The sequence below is a fragment of the Manduca sexta genome, chromosome 26, assembly GCF_014839805.1.
Source record: "Manduca sexta isolate Smith_Timp_Sample1 chromosome 26, JHU_Msex_v1.0, whole genome shotgun sequence".
In the NCBI taxonomy this organism is placed as follows: Eukaryota; Metazoa; Arthropoda; class Insecta; order Lepidoptera; family Sphingidae; genus Manduca; species Manduca sexta.
This window is the reverse complement of record NC_051140.1, coordinates 3,989,570-4,005,762: the sequence shown is the minus strand read 5'-3', so window position 1 is coordinate 4,005,762 and position 16,193 is coordinate 3,989,570. Positions and strand designations below refer to the sequence as shown.

Below are 16,193 nucleotides of genomic sequence, written 5' to 3'. Positions count from 1 at the left end.
TAAATACCTCTGAATGTCTGTCTGTGCCAAATAATTTTTTTTTTCCTTTTTTTGCAAATTATCAGGTAAAGTAGCCTATGTCTGGAAAAAAAGTCGACTTCTAGCCAACTTTCATCCAAATCTATTAAGTTGTCACTGCATTTACATCTAACAAACCTCCAAACATTTCACACATACGACAATGTTTCACATACTTACATTCGCATTTATATTAGTAAGACTAGATTATATTCAATATTACAATATTTTATTGGTATACTTAAAATTCGTATATCAAGTTATATTAAATTAAATTCATAATATTTAATAATAGATAGATATTGTATCCTGCAGAAAACAAAACGCAATGTCATTATTATCAGACAAAATTATTGGAAACTGTCAAACGTCTTTTAAAGCATAAAATAACCTAAAATTTTTATAAATCAATAAAAAAATAAATAATAGTAAAACTCATAAGTTTTTTTGATATATTTTTATAATTATATGTCTTGATAAATACATAGAAATGAATATCGCTCGCCAGATATGTGTCGCACATCACAGTAGTGTCGGAAGACTCCTGCACAGAAAATTTCGTATTTCGTCGGTAAAGTATGATTCCACACAAACCTCGCAGCCTCAAGTACAGGAGGAAAAGTTTGACTTTGAAGACCTTAACGTTGTAGAACGTATAGAGCGACGAAAACCTAAAATACAGCCTTTTATGAAGGATGTTTTCGTATCAATTTTCAACCGGGAGTTACTTGCCTATCCAGAAATTTTGAATAAAGACGAGATGCAAGCGCTCGATATGAGAGTCGAGGCCTTGGATAGAGTTTTCTCAAATCCGCAAAAAACACCAGAAGAGCGCAGAAAAGCGTTGATAGCTGCTAAGATGTTTGCAGCACCTGTTAGCATTACTCGCAATGGATTGGCTATGAATTGTACTGAGAGTCTAAGGTATTTATATTTTCCTCTGTAATTTTAATTATATAGTGAATAAAATAAGTTAGCTCAATCAAGCTCAATCTTAAATCTTTAACATTGTTAATGAAATAAATATTTTATACTAAAACTTGCCTAAATATTTTACCTAATCATAATGACTCAATCTATATTATAGACAGAAACCATTAAGTCTGTAAAATATAATATGTACATTTTAGGTATCTAGAAGTTATAGCATCAGATTTTGAATTGGGGCAAGAGATCAGCGACCACTGGGTGGGGCTGGACGCTTTAAGTGTGGGTCTCACTCAGGAGCAGTACAATGGCATCATAGACGACCTCACATCTGGGAACAACACTATAGCATTATGTATTAAAGAGAAGGTAGCTGAAAGAATATCACAAGCTGATTTTAGGACTACAGCGGAGTTAGATGGGCAAGGTAACAAACATTGTATTATCATGCAACCTTTCATATTCTATAATGAGACTGAGACCAGGAGGAGAGCTACTGTCACAGCTAAGTTCATACTGACTTAAAGAGCACCGAAGAATGTGCTACCATTGTGAAAACTTTGCTTGATTATAATATTTAGTGCTAATTTATTTTAAAGCAATTATTTTTCAGTTTGTTTCTTGAATATTAATAAAAAAAATTGATGTAAGGCTGCCCTTTCGCATGCTACACCCACTGACAGAGACTTAAAATCAAATATAATATTAACCTCAGTTCAAGACATGGTGAAAATATTCTGCATGGAACGGACTGTAAACAGCTAAAAAATAAAAAAACAATTATAATTGTAAAATGTAGGTAGATGTTTTAACTTTGACTTAGGGATGACAAACACCTTTCTCTTTATTGTGACCATGAAGGGTGCTAAGTCTTCGAACCGTCAGGACAATCTATACTATTATATAAAGCTGAAGAGTTTGTTTGTTTGTTTGTTTGTTTGTTTGTTTGTTTGTTTGTTTGTTTGAACGCGCTAATCTCAGGAACTACCGGTCCAAACCGAAAAATTCTTTTTACGTTGGATAGCCCTTTGTTCGTGGAGTGCTATAGGCTATATATCATCACGCTATACCCAATAGGAGCGGGGCAGTAATGGCTAATCTCAGGAACTACCGGTCCAAACTGAAAAAATCTTTTTGCGTTGGATAGCCCTATGTTCGTGGAGTGCTATAGGCTATATATCATCACGCTATACCCAATAGGAGCGGAGCAGTAATGGCTAATCTCAGGAACTACCGATTCGAACTGAAAACATATTTTTGTGTTGAATAGTCCTTTGTTTGTGGAGTGCTCAAAGTTATATATCATCACGCTATGACCAATAGGAGCGGAGCAGTAATGGCTAATCTTAGGAACTACCGGTTTCAACCAAAAAATTCTTTTTGAGTTGGATAGCCCTTTATTTGTGGACCGCTATAAGCTATATATCATCACGCTATGACCAATAGGTGCGGAGCAGTAATGGCTAATCTCAGGAACTACCGGTTTGAACTGAAAAATCTTTTTGTGTTGGATAGCCCTTTGTTCCTGGAGTGCTATAGGCTATATATCATCACGCTATGACCAATAGGAGCGGAGCAGTAATGAAACATGTTGCAAAAACGGGGAAAATTATGAGTTTTGAGAGCTTCCGTTGCCTGCGCTGCGTAAACGGTTAAAGTTATGCAACAATGATGTATGACGGGATTGTTTCACTTAAAAAGTTTCTAAATAATATAACAAAGTCCCCCGCTGCATTTGTCTGTTACGTGTTAAACTCAAAAACTACCCAACGTATTAAGATGAAATTTGGTATGGAGACAGTTTGAGACCCTGGGAAGAACATAGGCTCCCGGGAAACTACTATTTTTATAACGGAAAACTTTAGCTTGAAAAACTTTATAACGCGGGCGGAGCCGCGAGCAAAAGCTAGTATTATAATAAAATAAATAACCATCATAAAATCCATAAATAGTTTTATTGCAATGTCTAACATTCATGTAAATATAAGATATTATTTAATATTAACCTTTATGTAAGATGATAACCCAAACTATATTGCATTCATAACAATAAATAATAAGAATCATAATATTAAATAAATAAGTGATAGATAAAATATTTGCTTACAAAATTCAGTACTTCAGCAGTAGAGTTCATATCCATACTTTTTTCACAGGCGTATGGAGAGTCACCGGGGAAAAGATCTGTGATCGTAAAGATGGCTACAAACTAGTTCTCTGTGCGGTGGATGGATCAAAGATCAAAGCACTCCTAGTACATCCCAACTCATCCGGTGTTACTATTGAAGGACCTTTCACAACTTTCATGAAAACACCTGGTAACATTACCATTTAATTTCACTATTATCTACAATTGATATACTGTCTAATATCAAAACTTTATATAATGGACAATAAGGAGCCAATGATAGAAATGCCACAGAATGTCCACTGCTGAAAGGCTTCTCCCAATTATTTCCAGATCTACCTATTGGAAGCGGCCTGAATTCAACAACCTCTTGGCACTTTGATTAGGTTAAATGGACAAAAGATATTGCCAATATATTATGCCATATTTTAATATGTAATGAAACTTGTTATTATATAAAATATGTATTTCTTATTTCTTACTATTTATGCTGATTTTAATTGAAAAATAAGAACATTTTTCTACTAAAAACCTAATATAAGTATGCAGAAAAAAATACACATGAAAATCTTCCACAGCAACCCCCATAGAGTTGGCATCGGATAACCAGCTGGCACAGATCCTGAGCCTGTCTCGTCTCCACGCGGCCGTGCTGTGTCGTAGCCGTCTCAAGAGGGCCATACACAGCGTGGTGGAGTATGTGCGCCCTAGAGCTTTCGCTGGTAAGTCTACGTTAATTCATAAAACTATTTGTAGACAGCTTCTACATGATTTGTAAATGTAAAAACTTAACACATAAAGCATAGCAGTTGCTACAACACAAACATCTTAATATTGGTAGAAATAACAGTAACTTCGACTCTTACTGTCAATCAAGAGATAGTGAACATACAAAAACACTGTTGAAATGTCTAATATAAGTATAGTCTTGAATACTTGCAGTCTTACTTATAAACTCGTCTTATGTTTTAAATACTTGCTTTGCCGATTACCAAAAATTTTACCTAGCTTTTTTTAGCGTTAAGAGGTGATTAAGCATTGATTAAATAGCTGTCAAAAACATCACCGGTGATTAAAAATTTAAAAGCAGACTAGTCAAGACGTAACTAAGTGTAGCATGTATACAGGTAGTGTACTTTACCCATATGTGTAAAAGTCAGTTGCGCTAGACTAAGGACACTATGTACAACATTCGAGTACAATAAACAGATTATGTAATTCCGTGTTTCAATGAATGGTCACCCCCGCGTACTCCTTACATTAGCACTGCGAATTTTTTATAAGTAAAACTGTTGATATTTGGTTCTTACCAGGTAAGCCGCTGTCGGAGTTGTCCTCGATCCGCGCTATAATAGGCGAAGCGTTATTGGACATTTACGCGTGCGAGAGCGCCGAGTACTTCACGGCGGGACTCCTCGACGGGTACATGGAGCCAGATATTGAACTTGAAATCGCTATGTGCAGGTAATAAACGGAACTTAAAGAAATTCTGGTGAAGACACCATGACTACAACTCAACCTTATAGCTTTTTCATATAGCTCAATTGAGAATGATACTAAAAAAATACTTAATGGATCAGAATAAATCAGAATGTTTGCTGACAGGAACTTCATGGCGAAACACGGGCTCAGTAAGATGATGCAGCTACTAGCCATACCGGCGCTTGATAAGGAGGAAGAGTGCAAACACTTACTGGACGACATGAGGCATCTCGCGACGCGCGGCGAGTCGCTCGACAGCATCAACTCATACATCGGTACACTCAGAAAAAAAATGGATTACCTATTTCTGGCACAAAGTACCGTCAGAAAAAAAACAGATTTCCTTTTATATTTTTAGTAATATAGTTATTCCTTTTCAGCGCTCAATGGTATCCACCACGCCGGAAAATTAATGGCTGATGAAATAAAAAAAATAAGAAATCCGCTTATGAATCCATCGTTTATATTCAAGAAAGTTATGGCTAACAGAAAACAGGTTAGTAATTTCATATTATTATCATATTTTATGATATAACAGTATAAATGGCATAAGAAAGTATATATGATATAATTTTCTTATGGTGTCACATGTTGCCATTATTAATAAAATGAAATTATAACACCACACCTCTGCCACCCTACATATAACAATCAAGTAGTTTAGGTAATCTTTTAGAGCTAATGCGAAAACAAAATTTCGCACCAAGTTTCGATATAAACATGAAACAGTGGCAACTGAATAATATATCAACAAGTCTCAAAATAAATGTATTCATTTATTAGGGAAACAAACAGAACAAATTATAACTATAAAATAAATTAATGAAAATTAAATTCTTAACCCAACACAGTTTACATTAATTGATAATACATATGTAGAAGAGAGTAGACGGAAATTAATTAAAAATATACAAATAAAATATTGCAAAAGTAAGAAAAAAACACACTCAATCAAATATGGTAAATAATTCAAAAGAAGCTAGTATCTAAATTATCTACAACAGCAAATAATGCCTTCCTGTAGATGTGTAGTGTTTGATAAAATATATCGACATCGAAGAGTAAAACAAACTTATTATTCTTAATAGTTGTTCTTTTGCCTAACCCATAAATGATTGACCAAATACATAATTAGTATTCCACGCAAAGCGGTGAAACGATCATATACGTAAAAAAATATAATTGCAGGAGAAAGACGACCCTAAACTGGACCTGTATCTAGCGGAACACCTGCACCCGTCGCTGAAGCAGCCCTCTGAACAGCTGGAGTACTGCGTGCTGCGCATGCGCTACGCGTGCGAGACGCTCATGTCCCGGCATGGCGTCGAAGTGGCCACTGCTTACACGTAAGTTTTGTATGTGTATGTAATGCATACGGGGATTTAAAAACAAATATACATAATATATATTATGTTTTAAGTGCTTAATATGCAACTTCTTTCTGTCAACATATACCTACCCACCTACTTTCATTTGGGGCAGACTGTATAGATTTAAGTAAGGTCGAGACTAATGAAGGCGTATAATTTTATTTTTAAATAGGACAACCAACAAAACATACACCATACATGACAATGTTAAATAATAATACACGAATCAATATCTACTTACTGCAGTGCTGTCTTACTTACAGGCTGCCACCACTTGCATTAATACATTATTATTAATTAATAGCATTAATTGTATTAAATAACCTCTTGTATTTTATAAACTTAACGTCAAATTTGATTAACGAACCTGTCTTCAGATTGATCGCCAAAATGGACCAAAACAGAGTACTAAAATGTTACGCTAAGCATAATAAATAACTAATAATGCATTTATTACAGAGAACTGAGCAGATTAGCAGAAGCGGCAACGGAAATTTTGATGATGACTGCAGTTCTGTCGAGAGCTTCCAGGTAAGACTGAACAATATGATAACAAAATGTAACATCTAACAAAAATGATGAAATAAGGTTAGCAGTGACGAAAGGTGAAGTTTTCTGAAAAGGAACCCGACACAATATATAGGTACTAATATGCATGAATGTGGTCTATGAACCTGATGATAACTAGATTTTACATAAAAGTAAGCCGATAGGAATTGAGTTATATGGACCCTTTGTTACTGAAGGTTAGACAGTGAATAAATGTTAGGGATGTACTAATATTGCATATGCTGCCTCGGTGGCGTAGTTGTACTGCATGCGCGGTACGACAGCACGCTGAGGTCCTGGGATCGAATCCCGGGTCGGGCAGTGATATTTGGGTTTTTCTGCTCATTATCAGCCACGACTGGAATTTGTGCCCGATATGGCCATAGGCTCGCTAAATGTGTTTGGCGAAAAGCGAGTGCCCTGGTTGCGCCTCTAGATACCCCTTGGGGGATAAATGTGTGATGATGTGTGTGTGTAATTTTACATATACATCGCAGGTCCTATTGCATCGGAGTAAGGAATGCGGAGATGGAAATGAAACTCGCAGCTTGCTTTGTGGAGAAGACAAAAAACAGAGTGAAAAAGCTGATCCTAGACATAGACGACGGAGAATTCCTAAATTTAGACCATTTTAAAGTGCAGTTCGGTAAGAAAGTTTTAGATACCAACTCTTTGGTTGTTGAAAGACCGACTGCGAGAGTGTTTTGGTAGAAAGGTAGCAGTGTATAGATATTGTCAAGGAATAAGTAGACCCTAAATAATGTTTCAATGGGTTGTCAAAAACAAAATAATACTGAAAATATAGGTGCGATTATTTTTTTGTTGATATTTGACTAAAATTGCATTTAGCTCATGCATTAAATACCATATTTATTTATTCAAATGGTAGATAATTAATTTTCTGGGATTTGTTTACACTACCAATGGAACACTCTGTATAAAATGTTACAAAATGAATATATTGATAACACGTTGTAAATAAAACACTTGTTATATTTCATGAATATTTTTATTTCTTCCTTTACTTACTACCACTACAAGGCACTTAATATTATAATATTATCCATGTTAATATTGCTTGCATCTCTATTTTTTTTTCTAAAAGCAAATTACTACCTTAATACAATGTATTTACGTACTAATACTAGAGTGAAGCTGTGCAGCCATCATTTTTTTCAAAAAGTTCCCGATGATGATTGATGATTTTTCTAAGCTTATAATTACATAATGTACGCCTCGCCCTTTCCTTACCCGAACTACTAACTATGTAATGTTGCACGCAAAGAACAACTTACGGCCTATATTCATTTTTAGGAAAAACGCTTATATATGAAACACCTTTAGCCGGCTTGAAAGTATCACCGATGGTCACTGTATCTTTACCCAGCTTAGCAGTTTTGGCAACATCCCTCTTTCTCAATTTAACTACCCCCGTCAGTTTTTCTAGATTTTTCTTTGTTTGCGCGAAAGGTTTTGGCTTTGGTTTTACGTCTAGTGTATGGATTTTGGTCTTCTCTTTGCGTTTGTAGTAGAGGACTTCCCAGGCTAAAGTTATCATCGCTAAACCCAGACCAAATAGAGTGGCAATGAAGACGCCGCCTGGAAAATTAATATTGTATTTTAGTAAATAATTTTCTTTCTGGTGCCTTAGTATTTGAGCCATCGATAGGATTCATGATTCACCGTATATAACTGCTATGCGACAATAGTAGAATTGACGCTTTATGTGTGAACTTCTTAATTATAAACTTGCGATTTTGGTCCTCCAATCTCTCCAGTTTTAAAAAGTACGCATTTCAAACTTGATAAGAGACAACAAGCACCAACCCTTTTAAATTTCCATATGGTAAAGGAATAATAGACAAAAACAAGGTTAACAAAAACCATCTCACCCAAGCTCTCCAAAGTAATCCCCTCCGATTCATCAGCATCAGGACAGGCTTGTCTCGCCGTCTCGTTCCAATACCTGGTAGCATTCAATTATCCAATAATCAGTAAAAAAATTAAATTCACGAAAATTGAAAATATTTTTTTTCCGATAACGTTTCATTTTACTGCCGCCTAATTGTGTGTGATCGTCAGTAGTGGAGATCCGTTGTCATCAAGGGACCCACTTGCTTACCGACCTATGCTATAAAAATATATTTAAAGTAATAGTCTTACTTGGAAGCCATCTGCTCCAAGAACCGTTCCTTCTGCAGCTCAAGCAGAGCTCTGGATATATCCTCCTGCAGCCGGGAGCCTTGCTGCACGGCGATGGCGTATGGCTGTTCCGCGAATACCTCTCCCACTTCGGTCAGGTTACAGTTTCTGGTTACTTCGTATCTGGTATCAGCAAGGATTACTAATTACAAAGGTTAATTGAGCAAAATCACTAAAGCCTCCTTTTTTCCTATTCTGACTAACGATTTAAATAATATTAGGTAGAATAGTTTTACCGAAAAAAATACTTTAAAAGGAAAGGATAAGGAAAACAAAAACATACTTAATTTCAGCTGAATCATGAATGAACGCGAAGTCTGCGTCAGCGTGCTCGTTGACCTGTTGGAAGCCTGTCTTAGCGTCGGGTACTGGACCTATGTAAATGGTACGATGTAATTTGAGAACATTACCGACAAAATCTTTAAATAACTATTGATACAAAATAAATATCTGCAAATATAAAGAAATAATAATGAAGTCTCTTGTGTAAGTAAGGATAAGAGTACGAGTAGGAAGTGTCAGGTTATAGCTATTTACCTGATGCATTGATAGCCAGCAGGATATGTCCGTATTGTTCCCTGATGGGGTAGTCCCACACCCTGTATTGCGCCTGGTCTGATGTTGCATTTAATGTGATTTCTTTCCACACCCTGTATAAGTTAATTCAAAAAATATATGAAAAAGACAGGTATCTTTATCTTAAATTTTATTGTTCTTTACAATTAACTTATGCTTAAAAGTGTCACTTTCTATTATTTCTATATGAAAGAATCTGTGCTAATTTAGGTCATGGAAAGAATAAGTTATAACAGTTACTGTACCTATGACAAATTTTAGCAAAACCGGTTATGCGCCATTTGCTAACAACAACTAATATCTTATGAATCTTTCACTACAGTACAAATACCTGTAAAGTGTGTCTTCTGCAAACTTCATGTTAATAAAGTACTGGTGAACGCTGGAGCTCTCCACCACGGTGTAGTTAATACGAGACTGCCTGGCCAGTTGCTCGAGAGAAGATACTGGCGTCTACAAAATAAAATACTACAGAACTAAATGTGGGAAGGGGGGAATTCTGTGTCACACAGCGGAACCTTCCCTAAGTTATTAAACACAAGAAAATAGAAAAGAATAAAAACACTCTTTGTAGAATCGTTTCACTATAAAAATAGAAAAAAATACTAAATATGGGATTCGTTTAAGGTGGTAGCTCAAGGTCCATTTTCATACATTTTGTTTCACCTTTAATCTGGGTAACTAAACAAGTATTGGCAAGTAAAGAATTTAAATTCACGTCTAGTTAGTGATTAGTTCTCGCAGTTGAAGAAAAACGTAAAATAATTAATAATCATGGATATTTCGGCCTTTAAAATTTAATATGACGAAATTTTAAAGGCAGAAATATCCATGATTATTAATTATTTTTACATTTTTCTTCAACTGCGAGAACTAATCACTAACTAGACGTGAATTTAAATTCTTTACTTGCCAATACTTGTTTAGTTACCCAGATTAAAGCCGAAACAAAATGTATGAAAATGGACCTTGAGCTACCACCTTAAGTAAATATACAATCTAAACAGGACATTATACAAGCCACAGATGAAAGAGAATACTTAAAAATTACACATCAACGTCTTAGCATTTTGTTCCATGATGCACAGGGAAAAGAAATATAATAAAGAAACCTACCTAATCGCCCAATATTGCAGTTACTTCTGTTTTCAGTTTAATAACTTACAAAAGTACTATGGCAGATAGGCTACATTAAAGTTTCTCACCTGCATCCTCTCCACAGTAAGGAAAGCTGCCAAGTTAGCAGTGAACGTTGCGAGCATGAGAACAACGAACAACCAGTACGCGGCCACTAGAGTCCTCCCTGACAGCGCCTTCGGAGCTTCGCCTCCTCCCTGAGGCGTGAACGACGTCAGAGCGAACCAGAAACTTTCCTTCAGGGTGAATTCTCTGTAAAAAAATATTATCGCTATCACAAATTTCAATTACATCTTTTCATTCACTCTTTATCCACTATCTATCCACTGCTAAGTGCTGGGTACAAGACTTTAATAACTCCTTTTTTCATTCATGTGCTACTCATGCACTACTTGCCGGCGTATCTTACAATATTTTCTGACCAACGAACTGGTCTACTTCTAATTCTTTGACTATTTTTGGATATAGTTTGATGCAATGAAGTGGAATGCTGATAAGAGGCAAAATTAAAAAAAAAAGACATTTAAAACTATCACGGATAAACTGCAAGCACCTGCAAGGATACGGATACGCGTCGGGGTTGTTCCTGGCCGAGTACGGAGAGTACTTCTCCAGCAACCAGATCATGAAGCCGGTGAGCACAAGCGCCGCCACGATGCTCAGCCACACCTCCGTGCGCAGTACTGTCATGAACTTGAACAGTGACGTCTTGCGTATTGGTTTCCTAATCACTGCAACCATCATCATATTTTATTGAAGGCGGTTACATGTCCTAGGCGGCATTTATCTACCTAGATTTCAACCTCATAACCTCACGTTTTAACGTGTGTGTGTGTGTAAATCAGACAACACTGAAATTGTAAGAGATTTAAAAATAAACATTTGCTTTTATCAAATTATTCTTTATCCCCAAACCACTATTGATACAATATCCTTTAAAATGGACATTCATACAATTACCTATAAGAATTCCCGTTTGTTCGAAATAAGGCGCAACGAAATCTATAACTTCTTCCCGTTCGGCTGTCATGGTCAAAGCGCCAACTGCTATATCTGTTTCCTATAATAGGAAAATGGGTAGTAAAGCACGGAGTTACAAAATGATGAAGAAGTAATGTCACTGCGTCATGAAACTTAATGAATTCAAGGTAGTGATTGTTTTGCGTTGTTGAGAATACAATTCTTACTGTAGTTGTTGAACGAATGTTTACTGGCGGTAGGTCTCTCATATGTGAGAGTCCGCCTGGATAAGTGCCACAACAATATCTATTTCTGCCGCCAAGCAGCAGTGTGTAGTCACTGTTGTGTTCCGGTTTGAAGGACATTGTAGCTAGTGTAACTACAGGACATAAGACTTAACATTTCGTGTCTCAAGATGGCGAGCGCAATGGAATACCAAACAGTACTTTGTGATTCAAGGTGTTGGATGGTGTTTCTACTGTTTATGGGCGGTCGTATCGCTTACTATCAGGCGAACGGAAAGCTCATCTCGTCATTCAAAGCAATAAAAAAATATATATCGTCATATTTATAACATACCCCAACCATGAGATCTCCCACCACTCCGTCCCACGTTCCGTTTGGTAACTTTTTACCGAATCCCCCAACTTTGGGTGTTACGATCTCGTATTCAAAATTCATTGCCTAAAAATAATATTTATATTTAGCTTACAACGATTCTACAGTTTTTTATCTTGGATCCCCTAACAGTTGCAGATAACAATAGAATATTAACAACCAAAATTCCTCATCGTCCAAAAAGAGACTCAGTTGGAACCACAGCGTGGACATTATATCAAATAGATCCAATATTAAAATAATCTCTATTATACTGTATATACCTCTGATAATTTTTCTATTAAATCGATACAATATCCCTCATAAAGAGGCTGCCCTTCTTCGTTTACCAATTGTTCACCTGTGTCTGGATGTAATTTGGGTAGAGTCCATGGCACTGCCTGGAAACATGTTAACATATTTAGGCAGAATCTAGAATTCTCGAGAAAATTACATCAGATAGCCGACCGGCCATAATGTTGTTATATCATAAACATATTGAAGCATTATTAATATGTGTTGCGTCGAATAAAACAACTTCCATGTGATAGAGCTACGTTATTAACGCTATTGTTTATATCACGTTTCTACGAGTTAACTCCACCGGCATGGTACCACTCTTATAATTAAACTCACTTGCGGGAACAGCTTTGCGTTTACGTATTTTGATCACCGACATTTTCAAGGCCAATTTTCATGTAGGCCCAAATGTGACATCCTCCGAATATGCAGTTATTATTACGGTTGGCAACGTATTTTTGATTCCCCAAGCATTGGAGCTATTTACTAGCAATAGTGCACATTAGGTGCACCGCGCATTCGTTTGCCAATATTTTCTTTAATAAAAAAGGAACAACATAATGTGAAGCAAAAAAGAAAGCCTTACAAGAGCGGTTCCAATTCGAAAAAACATCTTCAATGGTTCCAAAGTAACTCCGGGTAGAAGCTTGTAATTTTCACCAGCGAACCAGCTGGCTACTTTTGTTAGACCCTCATCGGAAATGTATGTATATAATATAAAGCGAGAACGCAATAGAAGACTAGATCTGAAAGCACAAATACGGCATTCAATCTTCTATCCCAAATCTAATAAGTACTACCTTCCCGATTCTATGGAATGACTACTTATCGAAACCTATCGATTGTATATTGGATTCTGATATGACACTCGTTAAATTTCAGTAGGTAAGTAGAGAGAAATACCTAATATCCATACCTATCCTCAATCCAATAGAATATTGTTTCGTTATTTTCAGTATCCTCTGCAAATTGTTTGTACAACTTGTCTCTTGTACTGTTCAGTTCAGCCTGTAGATCTTCGCAGTCCACACGAACCGTTACTGTTGAGTCATCCAACTTTGAGTATACCTCAACTATGTACACTATTAATGAGTTTAAAATGATTTGATTTTTCTGAAATGAAATATTAATACGTGATAAACTTTGTTGCAAAACATTTAAAAAAAAAATTATATCTTGTTTTGGGGAATTCGAAACATACAACCAATTTGCTTCAACCATCCACTTGTCCTCACAATTCACACACCGAAAAGGTTACCTGCCATATCATACCTGCATCGGCGGACAGCTGCATTCGTCCTTCTGATTAATAACCCTGCAGCACTCTGCAGGATCCACTTGCAGAAACATCGTAGGGAGAATGAGTTGGCTAAATTCTATATACGACGATTCCACATAGTCCGTGATGACCAGATTCCAGCGATAATTTCTGCGCACTAACTTCTCTTTCACTGCCTGGTATTTATAAAATCTTAATATTCAACGAATCAGAATACTAAATTATAATAAAGTTAATCGACAAAGACATTTATTTTTTTACTTTTTAGGTGGATTGTGTGTCGGAGTTAAGAGCCATCTCGATCATAAGATTTCAAATAAAAAAGCCGCATTAGGTAAAATCTGTCTATTCGTACGGGAGGTAGGATGCCACACAAACCTACACTGAAAAACACACAAACACACCTTAAAGTTATTAACACCCCTCATTAAGCGTCAAGGGTTAAAAATGGAAAATATTCAATTTCCTTGCAAGAAAAAAAAAAGAAAATGTATCGTGCTTACTCTTTTATACGTATTAAAAACAAACTCGCTGTCTCCTACTATTGCATAGAAGCTGGGTTCTGGCCGCATGGTCTTTAACGCCTTGGCCGACTCCCGCGATAATCCCGCGTGTACCCAAACGCGTACGTTAGAGCTCCCAAGCAACTCATACAGAGTTTTATCCACATCTACGGAACACATATTATATTATTTAGTAAAACATCCATTTATAGGAAAATTGTATTCCTTCATGTTAGCACTTTCCTAGTTTATCTTAAGAATAATTACGTAAGTTCAGTATAATAAAAAATACAATGAAATAACTTACCGATCTCACTTTCAACAATAATTGCAGCATCCGTAGCATTTCTTGATTCCAGATAGTTATCCAAAGCGGTAACCAACTGCTGAGGACCCAATAAAGTCCTAACTATTGGGACACCGATTACAGAAGATAACTCTTCTGCCTTTTCCCAAGGAAACCAAGATATATCTACTATCATAGAAACACCCTTCGAAACTGATGAACATACTGAAATTAGAAATGGTTATAATAATAATATATGGAAAAGTCAAAACGATTTCGTACGACACCAAAATTCAAAGTAAGCAATGATCTCGCCGTTAAATTTAGTATAAAGGTAAACGATTAATATTGAGTATTTTCATTCTCGGAGTTATAAATTGCCAAGAAAACTATTGATACTTACACAGTCTGTAGCTTTCCTCTTCGTTTTCTCTGTCTAATAACACGATAGAATCACTAAGACGAACACCTGTTTTCATTTCTTCCGCAGACTTTAATGCTCGACCAATTTTTTGAGTTAAATCTTGTTCGTGATTCTCAATGATGAATACTACAAAAAGAATTAGAAATGTCTATCAGTAACAACTATCCGCAAATGCTTATCTCATAGAAAACTTGACTTTCTAGACTCCAGAAGGTCTAATCGGTCTGACTTCAGACGGAAGATATTCCGTGTTTCTGATATGAACATGGAATTAGGAAGTCAATTGAAACCATCAGGTATGCGTTAATTTTAAATTTAAGTAATATTTATATTTCTACTCACCGAATTTTACACTTACTTCAGATAAAACACAACTTAAATTAAAAAGCAGAAGTAAGAGATACAATAAACACATCATTTTCATTTATTACAATACCGACAATTTTTACAATTCCCTATTTTATTTATTAATATTGTGGAAATGTATTCTTGTAGGAGATATGGTATAAACAATGTTAAAAATAAATAGAATAATATTCTTAATTTTTCAAACATTACAACTTAAGCTAAAGCCATAGTTGTTTCGAATATAAAAAATTATCAAACTCAATTCAATAACATATAAATTACAAATAAACAAATACAATTGAAAGTGTGTATTTATTTCGGTATAACTCTTCAATTGCAAACGCGCCTAGACCGCAAGGTTATTTGTCAAATTGGCGTCCCCGAGCAGTAAAGACTTGGAAATATGATTTATTAAATTATTCAACCCTTGTAGGACAAATGATGCTTAAACAAAGGAGGGGTTGTTACACAAAGTTTTGTCGTATTACGAGTCATACAGATGAGCACACAATCCTTTATATTAGTAGGTATAAAGAAATACCAACTATTTTAGAACCATCTGTATTGGAACTAAAATTTTGACTATAACAACAAATGAGTAAAAAAGTACAATTTTACTACACAAGCTACAATTTAAATTTAAAATTAGAATTTACCAAATCCTAAATTCAATATTGTGTAAATTAAAATTACAAAATAGTATAAATCATTGAATATACTTAGGTAAAGCAAATTAATATGGATCCAAAATTAAGACTTGTTTTGTCGACTGTACTTGCATGCAATATTGAGTGACAGGGCACGTAAATACTTATTGTGATTTAGTTAAGTGTGTGGGAGACTGTACACGTGTCTGTTTTAGACATGCGATGTCGTTAAACACATGTTGGTAGTAAAAGGAAACTTTTAGACGCACCATAAAATATAAAACTTTACGAACATGATTTTAACATGTTTAGTTTTGGGATAAAACCAACTAGTGTAAATACTTTAAAAATAAAGGTAACTATAATAATAATATCAGCCTTGTGTTATATACTGTCCCATTGCTTAGCACGGGCCTCTTCTACTAATCAGAGGAATTAGGCCCTAGTCCACCTCGCTGGC

General features: G+C 35.6%; 2 protein-coding genes across 3 annotated transcripts; one reads left to right on the top strand and one right to left on the bottom strand.

The window, feature by feature from the left end:
- The first annotated feature begins 508 nt into the window (after window positions 1–508).
- On the top strand, window positions 509–7,474 carry LOC115449843 (complex I assembly factor ACAD9, mitochondrial). The gene is made up of 10 exons (XM_030177732.2): window positions 509–942; window positions 1,149–1,372; window positions 3,102–3,263; window positions 3,652–3,795; window positions 4,387–4,537; window positions 4,679–4,830; window positions 4,936–5,051; window positions 5,744–5,901; window positions 6,385–6,456; window positions 6,972–7,474. The coding sequence occupies exons 1-10, from the start codon at window positions 509–511 to the stop codon at window positions 7,183–7,185; spliced, it is 1,827 nt and encodes a 608-aa protein (XP_030033592.2). The 3' UTR covers window positions 7,186–7,474.
- On the bottom strand, window positions 7,451–15,511 carry LOC115449842 (ionotropic receptor 25a). 2 transcript variants are annotated; one of them, XM_030177729.2, is made up of 18 exons: window positions 15,081–15,511; window positions 14,718–14,864; window positions 14,336–14,539; window positions 14,029–14,195; window positions 13,519–13,701; window positions 13,163–13,359; window positions 12,833–12,992; window positions 12,231–12,347; window positions 11,929–12,033; window positions 11,350–11,449; window positions 10,943–11,120; window positions 10,458–10,641; window positions 9,584–9,705; window positions 9,214–9,326; window positions 8,960–9,050; window positions 8,638–8,799; window positions 8,367–8,440; window positions 7,451–8,073 (listed from the first exon to the last, which is right to left on the bottom strand). In XM_030177729.2, exons 1-18 carry the CDS (start codon window positions 15,160–15,162, stop codon window positions 7,766–7,768), a joined length of 2,694 nt encoding a protein of 897 aa, XP_030033589.1. In that variant the 5' UTR covers window positions 15,163–15,511; the 3' UTR covers window positions 7,451–7,765. The 2 variants fall into 2 exon arrangements, with proteins under 2 accessions (XP_030033589.1, XP_030033590.1); XM_030177730.2 differs by lacking the exons at window positions 14,029–14,195; window positions 14,336–14,539; window positions 14,718–14,864; window positions 15,081–15,511 and adding an exon at window positions 13,787–13,952 and having other exon boundaries at window positions 7,471–8,073.
- Between the last annotated feature and the right edge of the window lie 682 nt (window positions 15,512–16,193).

Bases quoted from the DNA above. Each gene is read 5' to 3' on its own strand.
- LOC115449842 (XM_030177729.2), bottom strand. From the start codon at position 15,162: ATGAAAATGATGTGTTTATTGTATCTCTTACTTCTGCTTTTTAATTTA. The intron at 13,702-14,028 runs GTAAGCACGATA...TATAAATACCAG, and splicing joins TTTTTAATACGTATAAAAGA to GCAGTGAAAGAGAAGTTAGT. The intron at 11,450-11,928 runs GTATGTTATAAA...TTCCTATTATAG, and splicing joins TGGGAGATCTCATGGTTGGG to GAAACAGATATAGCAGTTGG.
- LOC115449843 (XM_030177732.2), top strand. From the start codon at position 509: ATGAATATCGCTCGCCAGATATGTGTCGCACATCACAGTAGTGTCGGA. The intron at 943-1,148 runs GTATTTATATTT...TGTACATTTTAG, and splicing joins AATTGTACTGAGAGTCTAAG to GTATCTAGAAGTTATAGCAT. The intron at 3,796-4,386 runs GTAAGTCTACGT...GGTTCTTACCAG, and splicing joins GCGCCCTAGAGCTTTCGCTG to GTAAGCCGCTGTCGGAGTTG.